We start from the raw sequence: 16,575 nt of genomic DNA on the forward strand, positions 1-16,575 counted from the left end.
CCCATGACCTCAAGCAACGTGATCATTACGTCCCTCCAGGGGTCCAGCAGGCCAGGATTCTGTTTCGGAGAGTGGCTTGAAGGAACAGCGATGCTAATAAATAATTCATAATTCTGGTATTTAGTTGCTTGCTATGTGTTAAGCGCCGTTTTAAGCCCTGGGGTGGATTCAAGTTAGGTGGGGCCCAGTCCCCGTCCCATGTGGGGCTCATAGACTAAGTAGGAGAGAGGATTTAAGTCTATTCTTCCCCAGCTATCATTTTTGCCTAATTATCCACCCTAATTATGGGCGCTGGTCCGTGAATGCATCCAAACCCCTCTTGTCCCTACTGGTTGTGAGCTCGTTGTGGGCCGGGAATGTCACCCTTTATTGTTCTACTTTTCTAAGTGCTTAATACAGTGCTCTGCCCACAGAAAGTGCTCAAATATGATTGAATGAATGATCAAATGATACTTCTGGTGGCTCAACTTCCTATAGTTGGCAAAATCCCATGCTTGTCACCTCCTTCCTTACCTTCCACCATGCCCCATGGCTTCAAATTTCCGCGAGGCGTCCTTCATCGCAACGGTGGGGAAATATGGTGAATAACACTTCCACCTTTGGCCTGTCCACACCTTTCATGGTTTTGTAAGTTTCAATCGTACCCACCGCAGGACACCCAGTGGCTCCCTCTACTGCTTGCTCTGTGACCCTGAAGTAAGTCGCTTAACCTCTCAGGTCCTGGTCTGGTCCTGAGTTTCCTCCTCTTTAAAATGGGATGAGACCTACATTTTTTAAAATGATCCTTTTCCTTCTCTGGATCAAGGAAATTGGTAACTAGCTCCAGTAAAGACATGACTCTTTGGTTTGGATCTCCCTTTTTTTTATGGTATTTGTAAGCTCTGTACCAGGCGCTGTACTAAGCACTGGGATAGTTACAAACTAAACAGGTTGGACACAGTCCCTGTCCTGCTTGGAGCTCACAGTCTTAATCCCTATAAGGTAACTGAGGCCCAGAGAAGGGAAATGACTTCCCCAAGGTCACACAGACAGGTGGTGAGGCCGGGATTAGAACCCAGGTCCTTCTGCCTCCCAGGCCCCGTGCTCTAGCACTAAAAATAATAATAATGATTGGCATTTGTTAAACGCTTACTATGTGCAAAGCACCGTTCTAAGCGCTGGCAGGCCACGCTGCTTCCCTTTCTCACTGAAAAAGGGAGAAGGGGAGTTAGATAAATAATCTTTTTACAGTCCACAATGGGGATAACTATCAAAGGGGAAGGAAAAGGTTTTCAAGCCCAGGTTCTCCTGGAACAGTTGTGATTTTATAATCTGACTGAAGAGGAGATAATAATGATAATAATCATAGTAATCACAATAATCGTAATAATGGTAGACCATAAACTCAATGTGGGCAGGGAATGTGTTTACCAACTCTTGTCGTATTGCCACTACGTTCCAAGAGCTTAATATGGTGCTCTGAACAAAGTAAAGCATTCAATATGTACCACTGATGATTAATTGATTGATTGGTATTTGTAAAGTGCTGACTATGTGCCTAGCATTATACTAAGCTGGGGGAGGTATACAATAATAATACGTGTGGTATTTGTGAGGTGCAAACTATACGTCAAGCACTGTTCTAAGCACCGGCGTAGATACAAGTTAATCAGGTCGGACACGGTCCCTGTCCCAAATTGAGCCTGCATTCTGGGGTGGGGAAATGGGCACTTGGTCTCCATTTACAGATGAGGAAACTGAGGCCCAGAGAAGTGAAGTGGCTTGCCCGAGGTCACAAGGCAGGGAAGTAGCAGACCGGGGATGAGAACCTAGGACCTCTGGCTCCTAGGCCCTGGCTCTGTCCACTAGGCAACCCTGCTTCCCTCGTCTCTCCACAAAAAAATCAATATGGCAGAGGGCAGAAGTGACAAGCACAGGAGATTGGAGCATAGAAGCAGACCCTCATAAGGACCAGGCAGTCCTTGTTATTGGACGACCAGATGGAGTCGTCGTTTATGTAGGTGACGTCAAAGTTAACAATTTGTAGGTCCTTTTTCAGGTAGGCGTGGTTCAGTTTGTTCACAGTCCGAGCAAAGGAATATTTAGAAGCACAGCTGTAGGCTTCTAGACTGTAGACTTTCTTAAAGTGCAGATCAAAAAATGGATTGTCCTAAAAGAAAGAGAGAGAGGAGGGAAAAAGAGGCATCGGTACAGCGTGGTCACTAGGTTATTGTTATTAATAAATAATGAGCCCTGGGAGATTATTAATAAATTAATAAATCATTAGCATCAGGAGAAAAAGACCAGAGTCCAATAGTGGTTGTGGGCATGGGTCTCTTTCTTTAAAAAAAAAAATCCACCAAAACCCACAAAATTTCACTGAATCAATCAATCAATCAGTGGTGTTTATGGAGAACTTACTATGTGCAGACCACTCTACTAAGTATTTGGGGGAGCACAATCCAAACACATCGAGCTTCCGGTCTGGAGAGACCAAATTCCACTGGAAAAAAGTTTTTGGGGACTGAAAAAGTTCCCTTCCTCCTCTCCCTCAATGCATAATTAAATTCAGATCATTGAAAATTAGATGCTAAGATATTTGAGGACAGAAATCTGTCCTCTAATTTTATTTTACCCTCCCTTCTAACTGTGTTATACTCTCAAAAGTGCTTTAGGACAGTGCTCTGTACCCCCATAAGTGTTAAATAAATACTATTCATTGGCAGTGTTAGTTCTTGTCTGACTCCGGAGGACAGGGATTGTGCAAGATTTAGCAGCAGAACTGTTAGGACTATATCCCAGTTAATTTACATTTTGGAAATGTCTGCAGTTCATTAAAATGGTTCAAATTTTGATACTAATGACAAAGTGCTGCTGTTGAAAGTGGATTAATTTTTAAAAAAAATTTATTAAATGGGAAAATGCATTCCCGCTTTTGAGGATGTGCCAGCTTTCTAATCCCCAGGCATTTTATGATTTTAAATCATCTCTGTTCTCCATTAGGTGTTGCCAGTTGTTGTTTTTTTTCCTGTCACAACTACACTTACGTAGCCAAAAAAATGGGCAACTTTACTAGGCCTCCCTTCAGATTCTGTTCCTCGTGACAGACTTTTTCCGGGGTCTCTGCAGTGGATTCCTGCCTCCCTGGGACTCCCTCTCCCTTCCCAACCACCCAGCTTCGAAGCCCTCCTGAAGTCCCACCTCCTCCAGGAGGCCTCCCTGCTTAATCTCCTTCTTCCCAAGTTCCACCCTCCCAACCCCTTCCTCCCTCAGCACCTATGGACTCACACCCACCCATGGTTATTATGAACAAGTGAAAAAAGCCCCGGAGCCTGAGAGTCAGAGGACCTGGGTTCTAATTCCAGCTCTTTCTGGAATTACTTGCCTGCTGTGTGACGTTGGGTAAGCCACTTCACTGGGCCTCAGTTTCCTCATCTATAAAATGGGGGCTCAATACCTGTTCTCCCTCCTACTTAGACTGGGAAGGGTCTATGTCTGACCTGATTATCTCATATATGCCCCAGTGCTTGGTATATAGGAAGCACTTAAAGCAGGGAAGCAGAGTGGTCTAGTGGATGGAGTATGGACCTAGGAGGCAGAAGAACCTGGGTTCTAATCCTGGCTCCCCATCGTATCTGCTGTGTGACCTTGGGCAAATCACTTCACTTCTCTGTGCCTCAGTAGCCTCATCTGTAAAATGGGGATTAAGACTGTGAACCCGGTGTGGGACAGGGAGTGTGTCCAACCTCATTAGCCTCTATTTACCCCAGCTTTACTATAGTGCCTGGCACATAGTATGTGCTTAACAAATATTTAAAAAAAAAAAGTCATTACATATCGATTTATCAGTCAGTCATATTTACTGAGTGCTTACTGTGTGCAGAGCACTGTACTAAGCGCCTAGGAGTGCATGACAATAAGCAGACACATTCCCTTCCCAAAACGGGTTCTCAACACTTATCTTTTCTCTTGCCATTCACTTTTTCTCCTTTCTATAAATCCTTTGGGGAGCAGTCATCTCTTTAAAAACTGCTTGATGAGCACATAGACTCCAAGAGTCTAAATGGAAGCCTGAATCTGGACTCTTGGGAGCCATTCATTCATTCAATCATATTTATTGAGCACTTACTGTGTGCAGAGCACTGTACTAAGGGATTGGGAGAGTACAATATAATAATAAACAGACACATTCCCTGCCTACAGTGAGCTTACAGTCTAGAGGGGGTGACAGACATTAATAGAAATAAATAAATGACAGATATGGACATAAGTGCTAAGGAGCTGGGAGGGGGCTGTGAACAGAGGGAGCAAGTCAGGGCAGGGGGTGTGGGAGGAGAGGAAAGGAGGGCTTAGTCAGGGAAGGCTTCTTGGAGGAGATGGGCCTTCAGTAGAGCTTTTGGGGTGGAGAGTCATCGTCTGTCCGATATGAGGAGGGAAGGGCGTTCCACACCAGATGCAGGACGTGAGCAAGAGGTCGGCGGCGAGATAGTTGAGATCGAGGTAGCCAGGAGATCACAAGGAGGGACCTTGGGCTCTCCTAAAATCACGGATGTAGATCTTCCCTGGCCTGAGGCGGGGTGGGGAAGAGGGTCCCTGAAGCTAGTGGGCCCCACCAGACCTAGGAAAAAATAGCCCCTTCCTTCTGAGTCTCTTAGCCAACATGTAAATCCCTCCGCTCTTTCCGTGCCTGTCCCTTTCACCGAATCCTGTACAGGTCCAGTGGTTTTATTTGTTTGTACGCCAAATCAATCCTCAGGCCCCAGTCATCTTGATGGCCTTTCCATAAATTGCCTTCAATTTCCATTTCAGTCCGGTCGAGGGATGACAGATTTCTGTCTCCAAGCTCCTCCCCGACGGAGAGAGTCTGAGAGCCCGGTTTGCTGACTCCAGGAGGTTACATTTCCAAGAGCGGAGAGTAGCAGGCAATCTCAGGAGGACCCGGAGATGTATCGGGGAAGCCAAGCCTTTAAACTATCCCCTTGGGGTCTAACAGCTTGCCTCCCTGCAATTCAGGAATTCCGTACCTCTGACCCACCCGTGAGAGGAAGAAAAGAAGTCGGCCTGGAGTCCTTCGTAGGGCGTTGTTGCTGTGAGTCCCCTGTGGGACAGGGACTGTGTCCAACCTGATTTGCTTGTATCTACCCCAACACTTAGAACAGTGCCTAGCACAAAGCGAGCGTTTAACAAATACCATAAAGAGGCACTTAACTTCTCCGTGCCTCAGTTACCTCATCTGTAAGTGCTTAACAAATACCATTCAAAATAAAATAAGTGCTCAATAAGTACCACTGCTGGATTGATCAATTGATTGAACGTGGGAAACAAAACCCAGAGAAAAATCAAACACCCTTTGTTTAAAATCGCCCGCACAGCATTACCTCGTCTGAAAATGGGGATTAAGAGTGTGAGTCCCATGTGGGAAAGGGACTAAATCCAATCCGATTTGCTTGCATCCACCCCACCGCTTAGTACAGTGCCCTGCACATAGTAAGCGCTTAACCACTACCACCACCATCCTTATCACCACCACCACTGGGCACTCACTGCATCGGCTTCTTTTCCATCGATCATCTCCAGATCGTTCAGGGACCAGTTCTTGGCGATTTCGTATTTTTCATCGAGACCCAGTCTCCAGTGTTTCACCATAATTATTTTCACTTCATTGCTTTTGGTCACTGCGAGACAAAAAGGTTCTGAGTTTCCACAAGAACTCCTGAGGCCTCCACATCCCTTTAGCAGATTATCGTTAAAGTAGAAATTCATGCAGTCATTTCTTCCAAGTCACTTTTATGTTTATAGGCCCCAGGAGAGGGGTGATGTCATCTTTATAAATAGCTTTACATCTTCCTATTTGGTTGGAAGCTCCCTGTGGGCAGGGAACTTGTCTCCTCTCTCGGTTATACTTTCCCAAGTATAGAGCTTAGTACAGTGGATGCTCAGTGAATATCACTATTACTACAGGATCTCGTTAGCTCCCATGGCTTCAACTACCATCTCTCTGCAGATGACTCCCAGATCTACATTTCCTGCCCTGCCCTCTCTCCTCGGCAGTGTTGCATTTCCTCCAGCCTCCAGGACATCTCTACCGGCTATCCTGCCAACAACTCCAACTAAACGTATCCAAAACTGAACTCTTTATCTTCCCACCCAAAGCTGGTCCTCCCCCTTTCTTTCCCATCACTGTAGACACTGGCACCGTCCTCCTTATCTCACCTTGGCATTGTCCTCGGCTCATCTCCGTCCACATATTCAATCTGTCACCAAATCCTGTCAGTTCTACCTTCATGACGTTGGTAAAATCTGCCCTTTCATCTCCATCCAGACTTCTACCACGTTGATCCAAGCACTTATCCTCTCCTGCCTGGATTATTGCATCTGCCTCCTCGCTGACCTCCCAGCCTCCTCTCTCCCCAGCACAGTCCGTACTTCACTCTGCCATCCAGATCATTTTTCTGAAAATCGTTCAGTCCATGTCTCCCCACTCCATCCACCTTCCCAACATTCAGAAACTCCTTACCTTTGGCTTTATAGCACTCAACCCTATTACAGCCCAGCCTGCACCTTTCACTCCTCTAGAGCCATTTTACTCACTGTGCCCTGATCTAATCCCTCTCGCCGCCGAACCCTTTCTCATGTCCTCCCCCTACCCCGGACCACACCTCTCACCATCTCCAAAGCCTTATTAAGGTCACATCTCCTCCAAGAGGTCTTCCCCGATTAAGCCCTCTGTTCCCCAGCTTAATCTGCGTCATCTATACACTTGGATCTGTGACCTTTGGGCATTTGATATTTCACCCCATCCTCAACCCCACAGCACTTATGTACAGATCTTTAAATTATATACTGTAAATTACTTTGTTATATTAATGTCTCTCTCCCCCTCTAGACTGAAAGCTCATTGTGGGCAGGGAACGTCTACTAATTCTGTTGTACTCGCCCAAGCGCTTAAAGCAGAACACTGTATTAAGCACCTGGGAGAGTACAATACTGCAGAATTAGTAGAAGGTACAACAGAGAGTACATCACTATTCTCCCAAGTGCTTAATACAGTGCTCAGCACATAGTAAGCTCTCAATAAACACCCCTGATTGATTACTACTACTAATTCTATTAAGACCCCTACCTCTACTATTCTGATTTTAGTTGTTATTTTGAGGCCTAGAGGCTTGGAAACCTTACTAAGGTTTCGTACTTCTATACTAGCCCATTCTAGGTGGGAATCTAGAAACATAATCGATCACTGGTATTTATTGAGAATTTCCTGCGTGCAGACCTCTGGACTAACAACCTTGGAGAGCATATTACAACAGAGCTGGCAGATACGTCCCCTGCCCACAGTGAGCTCACAGTCTTGCAAGGAGCTGGCAGATGACTGATTCGGCTTCCTTTTGTAGTAATAATAGCACTTATTGGACACCCACTTGGTGCAGTGCATTATACCAAGCATTTGGGAAGTATGGAATAATGATGCATCACGTTCCCTGCCCACAGAGAGTTTATTTAGAAGAGTTTTGATTATTTGCAAATTTAGGGTGATGGAGAAATTGTATTGCAAGCATCCAAAAAGGAGGACAGAACAAACTAAGCTAGCGACAAATAGGATGAACAGAGCCCCGTTAAAAGAATTTTGGAGAATTCTGGGGTCCAAAGGCAGAATGAGTTGCTCACCTTGGCAACAGAGCAACTTCGGGGCCCAAGGGACGTCAAAGACTCCCCTTAGCCAAGAGCCGTGGCAGGGCATTTAACCTGAACTGTGTCCAAAATGTAATTTCCCTTCAAGCCGCTCACTGCCAACACAAATAAAATTGCCAAATACTTTAGAAATGCAAAAGTCGAAATAGGAGAAGAGGGCTGGCCAGGAGAAAGGGGCACGAGCTGGGTTCCAATCCCGGCTCGACCACTTGCCTGCTGTGTGGTGACCTTTGGCTGGCACTTTGCTTCTCTGTACCTCAGTTTCCTCATCTGTAAAATGGGGATTCCACACCCCTTCTTCTTCCTACTTAGACTGGGAGACTCACGTGGGATAGGGACTATGTCTGACCTGATTAATTTGTATCTACTCCAGTGATAAGACAGAATCTGACACATAGTAACTGCTTAATAAATACTATTATTATCATTTTATTAGTTTTAGTATTATGCACAATGAAAGTGGCACCACCTTATCTTAAAAACACTGCACTATGTTAGTATTTATTTGGGTACCTATATCAGAGGGGATGTCACTAAATAATCAGTCTTGTAGTCTCTCAAGCGTTTAGTACAGTGCTCTGCATGCAGTAAGCGCTCAATAAATGCAGTTGAATGAATGAATCAATCCCAGTATTTCTTACGGCTCATTATGTGGTTCATGGAGGCTGAAGCTCTTGGAGGAGGGAAGCTGTTGCCTGAGCCATGGGCATTAAGCCTGGCTGTCTAGATGAGACTTCACTGCCTATTGCTCTCAACTGTTTCTGGGTTAATAGAAGGAAGAAGAAAGAAGAAAGAAAGAAGAAGGAAGGCTACTTACTATGTGCCGAATCCTGGGGTAGATACAATATATAAAGACTGGAGATTGTCCCTATCCCACCCGGGGTTCGAGTCCAAGGTGGAAGGAGAAGCATTGTGGCCTAGTGCACAAGCATGAGCCTGGAAGTCAGAGGAACTGGGTTCTGATCCTGGCTCCATAACTTGCCTGCTGCATGTCCTTGGACAAATTCACTTCTCTGAGCCTCAGTTTCCTCATCTGTAAAATAGGGACATGACTCCTGTTCTTCCTTCTACTTAGACTGTGAGCCTCACATGGGACAAGGGCTATGTCCAACCTGATTAAACTGGTATCTACCCCAGCGCTTAGAACACTGCTCAACACATACTAAGTGCTTAACGAATACTCAAATAATAATAATAATAATAATGTTGGTCTTTGTTAAGCGCTTACTAGGTGCCGAGCACTGTTCTAAGCGCTGGGGGAGATACAGGGTAATCAGGTTGTCCCACGTGGGGCTCACACACTTTTAATCCCTATTTTACAGATGAGGGAACTGAGGCACAGAGAAGTTAAGTGACTTGCCCACAGTCACACAGCTGACAAGTGAATTAATTAGACTGTGAGCCGCATATGGGACAAGGACTCTGTCCAACCTAGTGACTTCATATCTACCTCAGTGGCTTAGTACAGTGCCTGGCACATAGCAAGCACTTCACAAGTACCATTAAAAAAAAAAGGTAGGTATTTAATCTCTACTTTACAGATAAGGAAATTGAGGCAAAGAGAAATAAGCTGCAGTGACTGGATTCAGTGGATTTGCTTAATTCATTCTGCTGCCTTGCACACATTCATTCTTTCATTCATTCATATTTATTGAGTGCTTACTCTGTACAGAGCACTGTACTAAGCATTTGGAAAGTACAATTCACACACACACACACACCCATCCCCTCTGTCACCATCCCCACCCCGACCCCGTCCCCAGACAACCTTTATTGAAAAACATTCTGAGAATGGATTAGCCATTAAGATATGCAGTTTCCATCAACTCCGCAAATGGACTTGCTTGGGATAGGAGCTGATAACAGCACACCTTGAATGTGTGGTGTGCTTTTTATTATCTTCCCGAAGCACTTTCACATCCATCATCTCATTCTGTCCTCAAAACATCCCCGCGGTAGGGAGGGGCAGGCATTTCTCTCCCCGTTTTGCAGTGGAGGAAAAGGAGGCTCAGAGAGGTAGAGTGACTTATTTGGAGTAAAACGGGACACTAGCAGAAGGCACCACGCTTCTGTCACCCTAAAGATCACTGCCAGAGACGGGCAGGTGGGAAGCAGGCCTGGAGGCAGTATGGCCTAGTGGAGAGAGCCTGGACCTGGAGTAAGAAGGACCTAGAGCCCAATCCCGTTCCCACTCCTTATCTGCTGGTCAAGTCACTGCACTTCTCTGGGTCTCAGTGCCCTCATCTGTCAAATGGGGATAAAGACTGTGAGCCCCACCGGGGACTTAACCTCATTAGCTTGGATCTACCCCAGGGCTTAGTACAATGTCTGGAACATGGTAAGTGCTTAACAAAGACCATAAAAAAGATAGTGAACAATGCAGCAAATTCAAGGCACACAACCTCTCTCCTCTTTGCCTTATTCAGAACAGGGCCTTTACAAACACTGATTTGGGGAAGCAACTCAGTGCCTCAAGAGCAAGATGGTGGAGGACAACTGTCCCCTTCCCCCTTAAAGAAGCATTTATATTATTATAGTCACAATAATGGTATGTGTTAAGCACTTACTATATGTCAAAGCACTGTTCTAAGCACTAGGTAGACACAGGATAATCAGGTTTGACAAAATCCCTGTTACCAGAGAAAAGAATTCAGCATGGGGCAGTGATATCATACAGAGAGGGAAGGGAGATGGATTTTTCCCTGCCTCAGGGCAGCCAAATGTCTTAAATTGGACCCTCTAGGGAAGGAAGAAGCTTCTGGATCAAGAACAGTTTAATTAAAGGGGCAAAGCACACCAGTATCCACCTCCTCTTTGCGAAGTTTATCATCTTAAACAAAAAACTACCCCATTTCTCAGTGTAATACCTCTTAACACTAATGAGAAGCAGCATGGTATAGTGCACAGCCCTGGGAGTCAGGAGATCATGGGTTCTAATCCGGATCTGCCACTTGTCAGCTTTGTGACCTTGGGCAAGGCACTTCACTTCTTTGTGCCTCAGTTCCCTCATCTGTAAAATGGGGATGAAGACTGTGAGCCCCACATGGGACAACCTGATGACCCTGTATCTCCCCCAGCCCTTAGAACAGTGCTTGGTACATAGTAAGCGCTTGACAAATTCCATCATTATTATTATTAGCTCTCAGAGGTGGCATGGCTTATGGGAGGAGCATAGGAGCAGTCTGAGGCCCAATCAATCAATCAGTATTTATTGAGCGCTTACTGAGGGCAGAACACTGTACTAAGTGCTTGGGAGAGGACAGTATAACCGAGTTGGTGGACACTTCCCCTGTCCTCTACAGTTTAGAGGAGAAGACAGACGTTTATATAGATATATAAACTACGGATACGGATGTATGGATGAGCTATGGGGCTGAGGGTGGGGTGAATAAAGGGTGCCCCCTCCCAGCCCCTCAGCACTTACGTACATATCTATTATTTTATTTATTTGTATTGATGTCTGCCTCCCCCACTTTAGACTGTAAGCCCACTGTGGGCAGGGAATGTGACTGTTTATTGCTGTACTGTACTCTCCCAAGCACTTAAATATGATTGAATAGAATGAATGAATGAATGAATGAATGAATGAATGAATAAGGGTTTGGGAGAAGAGGAAATGAGAGTTTAGTCAGGGAAGGCCTCTCGTTCAGTCCCAGCTCTGCCACGGACCTGCTGGGTGACATGGGGTAAGTCGCTTAACCTCTCCGAGCCTCGGTTTCTTCATCTGTGAAATGGGTAGAAGATACCTGCTCTTCCTACATCTTAGACTGGAAAGTTCACGTGGACTAGGATATTTGTTGCCAAAATATATATTCCAAGCGCTTAGTACAGTGCTCTGCACATAGTAAGGGCTCAATAAGTACTATTGAACGAATGAATATTTGTCCTATTTAACAATTTTTCATCTACCCCGGGGTTTAGAACATAATACCGCAAATATTACTGTGAGAGCATTTTAGTTTAGCCAGAGGAAGTGAGTGTGAACAAATACAGTTTGGAAACCTTCTGAAGGGGAAATGTGTTGCAATATGCAAATCTACTTCGATATTAAAGGCTTTCTAAAGCTTTCTTCCCCTTTAAACAAATGGAAAGTCTTGGTTGAAAGAAAGCTTTGTGGTAGCATTTATGCCACTTTTCTCCTTTTATTAATGGTGTCCAGTCTTGGTGCTTGAAGAACTTTCTCATACAATACCTTCAAACTAATAACAGTAATAAGAATAATAATAGTGGAATTTGTTAAGTGCTTATTATGTGCCAAGCTCTGAACTAAGCTCTGGGGTAGATACCCGATAATCTGGTTCCATAATCTGGTTCCTGAGACTTAAAGTCAGGACATCTGGGTTCTAGACTCAGCTCTGCCAGTAACCTGCTGTGTGATCTTAAGTAGGTCACTGAGCCTCAGTTTCCTCATCTGTTAAATGTGGAAAAAATATCTCTGATGGTGAGTCCTGTGTGAACTTAAAAGATAAAGCAAATTTCCCAGGGCCCTAAAGAAGGAAATTAGAGCAGTTTTTTTGAAGGAAAAAAGTACATATACAGTTTGAAAATGTCTCCTTACACATGAAAAGAAGAGACAGAATACAGGCAGGAGTCATAAATGCAATTTATCAATATTTTAAAGGTGTTTAAATGCCTCTCAGTTTTGGGTGACGGTTCATTATAGTTCTGAGGGATAGAATGGAGCAGAAGAATTGGATACTCACCCCTCCTGAATCCTTCCCTATACACATTTCAACAGACATTTCAACTCTAGAACACCCCAAAATTCCCAAAAGGAAATGTTCACTCTTTTCAAAATATGGGTATGTAGTTCAGTGTTTACCAAGCCAGTCAATTCAACTAGTTTGAAATGTAAAGATTGAAGAAAAAGAAAAACAGCAAATCACTAAGAGATTTACACTGTTCTATCGATCGGAAATGTCGGAGAGCTATTAGCTTTAATTTGTGAAATGTTGCACTATAGCTGTAAGTCTTTTGTAAAAATTCAGTGGGCTCTAGTTTTGAGAGACAAAGACTACGTCAAACTGCCTCCAAGATCTCATTTTAGGATTTCCCTGCTATATTGCCTAAAATGGGGTTAAATCAACCATATCAGACCTTCAATTGTTCATTGCAAAATATATTTATTGTATATCTAAATTCTTATCTTTACCACTTGGCTTAATTTAAATTATCATTATCAGCAGCATTTTCTGAGCACTTATTTATTCTACAGCACAGTATGAAACACTTGGGAATATAAAAGTAACCCCCCCATTCTTCCCCCCAGGTCATTAAATTCATCAAAATTTTCACTCTAAAATGCTTTGCATTTCAATAATTGACATGATTTCAAAATGGTCCTAATAATACCTACTAGTTATTGTTTCTTTTCAACTGTTTGGATAACAGCCTTCACTAAACTCTAACAGGAAGCATTTCCAGAAATAATAGTAGTCTGTGCCCAGATGCTAACATTCACATACATAATCTTAAGGATATTGCTCATCCTTAGGCTCATTTCTCAACTGTGAGTTTTTCCCAGTGCTTATGACAGTGTTTTGCACACAGTAAGTGCTTAATAAATTCTATTATTTCTACTAATACTATTGGGTCTAATCTGATTACCTTGTATCCCACCCAGCACTTAGTCCAGGGCTTGGCACCTAATAAGAACCTCATAAATACCATCTCTAACTCACTACTACAAACTGATAAATCAGAATCAAAGTAAGAATCAAAGCTCTCTGTTCCTGAAGTCAAAACTTTGCTGAAAATTCCACATAGGGGGAGAGAGGAGGCAGTCTGCTTTCCGCATTTGGACTTGTCTCTTTATCGGTATGCCAATCCAACGTCTGGGTTTGGATATGGCACCCTTTGCAAATGCCCTCTGAAATGGTTTGTTTATCTTTTCGATGGGCTCTGACCTCCTGGAAGGACAGCGGCCTCCCTGTGATGGTTCGGTCATCACAGTGGCCATCATCGCTGTTAATAATTGGGTACATCTTTCTCCTCCGCATGTGAGGTTCCCTTGGAAATCTGTTGGGGAGAAGGGAGCTCAAAACAGTGATTCTGATGTTGAGTGACTCATTGCTAAGGCCCAATCTGCCATTCGCCGGCCTTACGGGAGAAGCGAGAAGCAGCCTGGCCTAGCGGAGAGAGCACGGGAGGGAAGTCAGAAGGATCTGGGTTCTAATCTTGGCTCTGCCACTCATCTGCTGTGTGATCTTGGCCAAGTCATTTCACTTCTCTGTGCCTAAATTACCTCATCTATAAAAATGGGGACTAAGACTGTGAGCCCCATGCGGGACAGGGACTGTGTCCAACATGACAATCTTGTATCTACACCCATGGTTAATACAGTGCCTAGTACAAAGTGCTGAACAAATATCATTTAAAAAGTGTCTGGATCTATAAATACAGATCTGCCGCTTGCCTGTTAGTCATCCTAGGATGAATCACTTAACTTTGAGTCTCAGTTTCTTCATCTGAGAAATGGGGATAAGATATCTGCTCTTCCTTCCACTAAAACTATGAGTCCCACGGGGGGCAGGAACTGTATCCCACCAGATTATCTCGAGTCTAACCCAGTACTTTAGTCGCAGTGCGCAGCTTACCTTGTGCAACATACTGTTCTAGGCAGTGGGAAAGAATACTCTGGTAGGAATTAGACACGGTTCCTCTCCCTTCAGAACAATGACCGTAATCAACAGCTTCTTGCCTCCTCAGCCCAGATTCCACACAAAAGCATAATGCCAGTAACCTTTTTTTTTTTTCTGAGATGACAGACCATATGTAAATTTATGCACATTTAAGCATGTATATATATATATATATATATATACAGTTCTTTTTGGCAAATTAATCTGCCACATAATACAGTACATACGCTCAAACCACTGACTGATTCACAGGTTCCGTTCCCTCCCTCTCTCCTTCACAGAAGTTCGAAAATGCCCAAGGCTTATTTCCAATTCAGACAGAGAAGACAGCATGTTCCCCCCAAAAGCAGCAATACAAAAGGACAGTCTCCCTACTCCAGCCACTGACAACAAATTGTCCTGGGAGAGTTTCAAGGGGACTCACCCTCAATGAAGGAGCATATAAGGAAAACACACTGAAAACATTTAGAGTCTCCAAAGAGACAACATCCAGGTGCATTTCTGAGCATTTTTAAAACAGTGGATGGGCTATCGGATTTTTGAGAGCGAGATCTACTTTGGAGGGTTGCAACCCAAAGACGAGCCCTTGTGCTAGAGGAGAGATCCCACAGCTGTAAGGAATAAATACAATATTTTCTAAATCATCCACTGTGGATGACCAGAGGCCTTTTGAGAGTTTCCTTTAGTTTTGTTTGCTGGTTTAAACGGCACTACAGCAAGCAATTAAAGAATACGAAAAGCGAGTTACCTGAAACACAAAGGTAATACCTGTCCTGGGTAGAGAACTCTATTTCAATAAACTCGTACAGGCGCTGGGACAGTGGTTTAAACAACTTCTTCTTCAGATCCTCCTTGACTAATGATGACATTTCCAGCCTTCCAGCTGAAACTGGTATCTTGGGTTAAATGTGCACGCTGTCTCTCTCTTTCTGTCTCTTGGGCTCTCTCCCTCTCTCTTTTGGTCTTTTTTTCTTGCAAGCTCTCTCTTGCTGTCTGTCTTGTGCTCTCTCCTCTCTCTTTTGGTCTCTTCTCTTGCACTCTCTCTCTTCTGCTCTCTGCCTCTCTCTCTCTCTCACTCTTTCTCTCTAAATTCTGTCCCCTTCAACCCTCACCAATCCTGGTCTCTCCAGCTTCCTCCCTCAGCTCCCCCTCGATAGCCAGAACAACGTCAAACTTCACCTGGCTGCAAAGACCCCAGTAGTCGACATGTTCCCTCAACCCAATCTTCAGGTCCGAGCAAGTTTGTCTGTGTTTGCAGCTGGAGAGGCATTTATACACATCTGCAGGTTTGCCTGTGGAATCCCCCCGGTTATTCCAATCCGGGAGTTGTCTTTCCTCTCCTCATTTCATAGTGATGTTCAAAGAGCGACCACTGCCTCGTTTGGATTCCATTATACGAATCAGCTGTCTGGCTGTATTGATTCGGAATCATCTTCCATTAAGAACTTTACTCTCACTGGCAGGAGAAAGCCTGGAGCGGTGTTTGTTTCCACCACTCCCAAAAAGTCTCCCTCCTTCCCTCCCTCCTCCCCGGTCTTCAAACACTTATTCTCTCCCCACAACCTGCCCAATATTTCCTTCAGGGAAACAAGCCCACTTCCAAAGTAGTGTTCAAAGGGAAACTCCAGTCAGTAGGAAATCCTGGGGAGAGCCCCTGGGAAGCAACGTGACCTAGTGGAAAAAAGATAGGGCTGGGAGACAGGGACCTGGGTTCTAATCCCGGCTCTGCCTCTTGCCCGAAGTGTTTCAGTGGGAAAGTCACTTAACCACTCTGCACCTCAATTTCCTCATCTGTAAAATGAGAATTCAGTATCTGTTCTACCTCCTACTTTGACTGCAAGGGGCTGTGTCTAACCCGATTACTTTGTATCTGCCCCAGTGCTTAGCACAGTGCCTGGCCCAAGGTAAGTATTTTAACAAATACCACAGCTATTATTATTCTGCACTGAGACAGGAGTCAGTAGTGGATGAGGGTGTTTTTTTGTTTTTCTTGAAGACTATAGAACAGCAAATGTAGTTGGACTACAGTGGGAAGGTTTGGGGTTACACAGTGGGAGAAATTTCATGATTTAGAAAGGGAAAGAGATGCCAGAAAGTATCCCTGAAGGACAGGGATATTGTGGAATCTTTGGAATTTTTCGACTGTCCAAAGCTTGCTGTGGGCAGGGAACGTGTCTACCAACTCTGTTATGCTGCCCTCTCCCAAGCACTTAGCTCAGTGCTCTGCACAGAGTAAGTACTCAACAAATACCACTGGCTGATT

General features: G+C 44.4%; 1 protein-coding gene across 1 annotated transcript; it reads right to left on the reverse strand.

Moving 5' to 3' along the window:
* Window positions 1-1,882: 1,882 nt before the first annotated feature.
* Window positions 1,883-15,181, reverse strand: EXOC1L (exocyst complex component 1 like). The gene is made up of 3 exons (XM_029076551.1): window positions 15,061-15,181; window positions 5,524-5,654; window positions 1,883-2,149 (listed from the first exon to the last, which is right to left on the reverse strand). The coding sequence occupies exons 1-3, from the start codon at window positions 15,179-15,181 to the stop codon at window positions 1,883-1,885; spliced, it is 519 nt and encodes a 172-aa protein (XP_028932384.1).
* Between the last annotated feature and the right edge of the window lie 1,394 nt (window positions 15,182-16,575).

This window comes from Ornithorhynchus anatinus, chromosome 12 (assembly GCF_004115215.2).
Source record: "Ornithorhynchus anatinus isolate Pmale09 chromosome 12, mOrnAna1.pri.v4, whole genome shotgun sequence".
NCBI lineage: Eukaryota > Metazoa > Chordata > Mammalia > Monotremata > Ornithorhynchidae > Ornithorhynchus > Ornithorhynchus anatinus.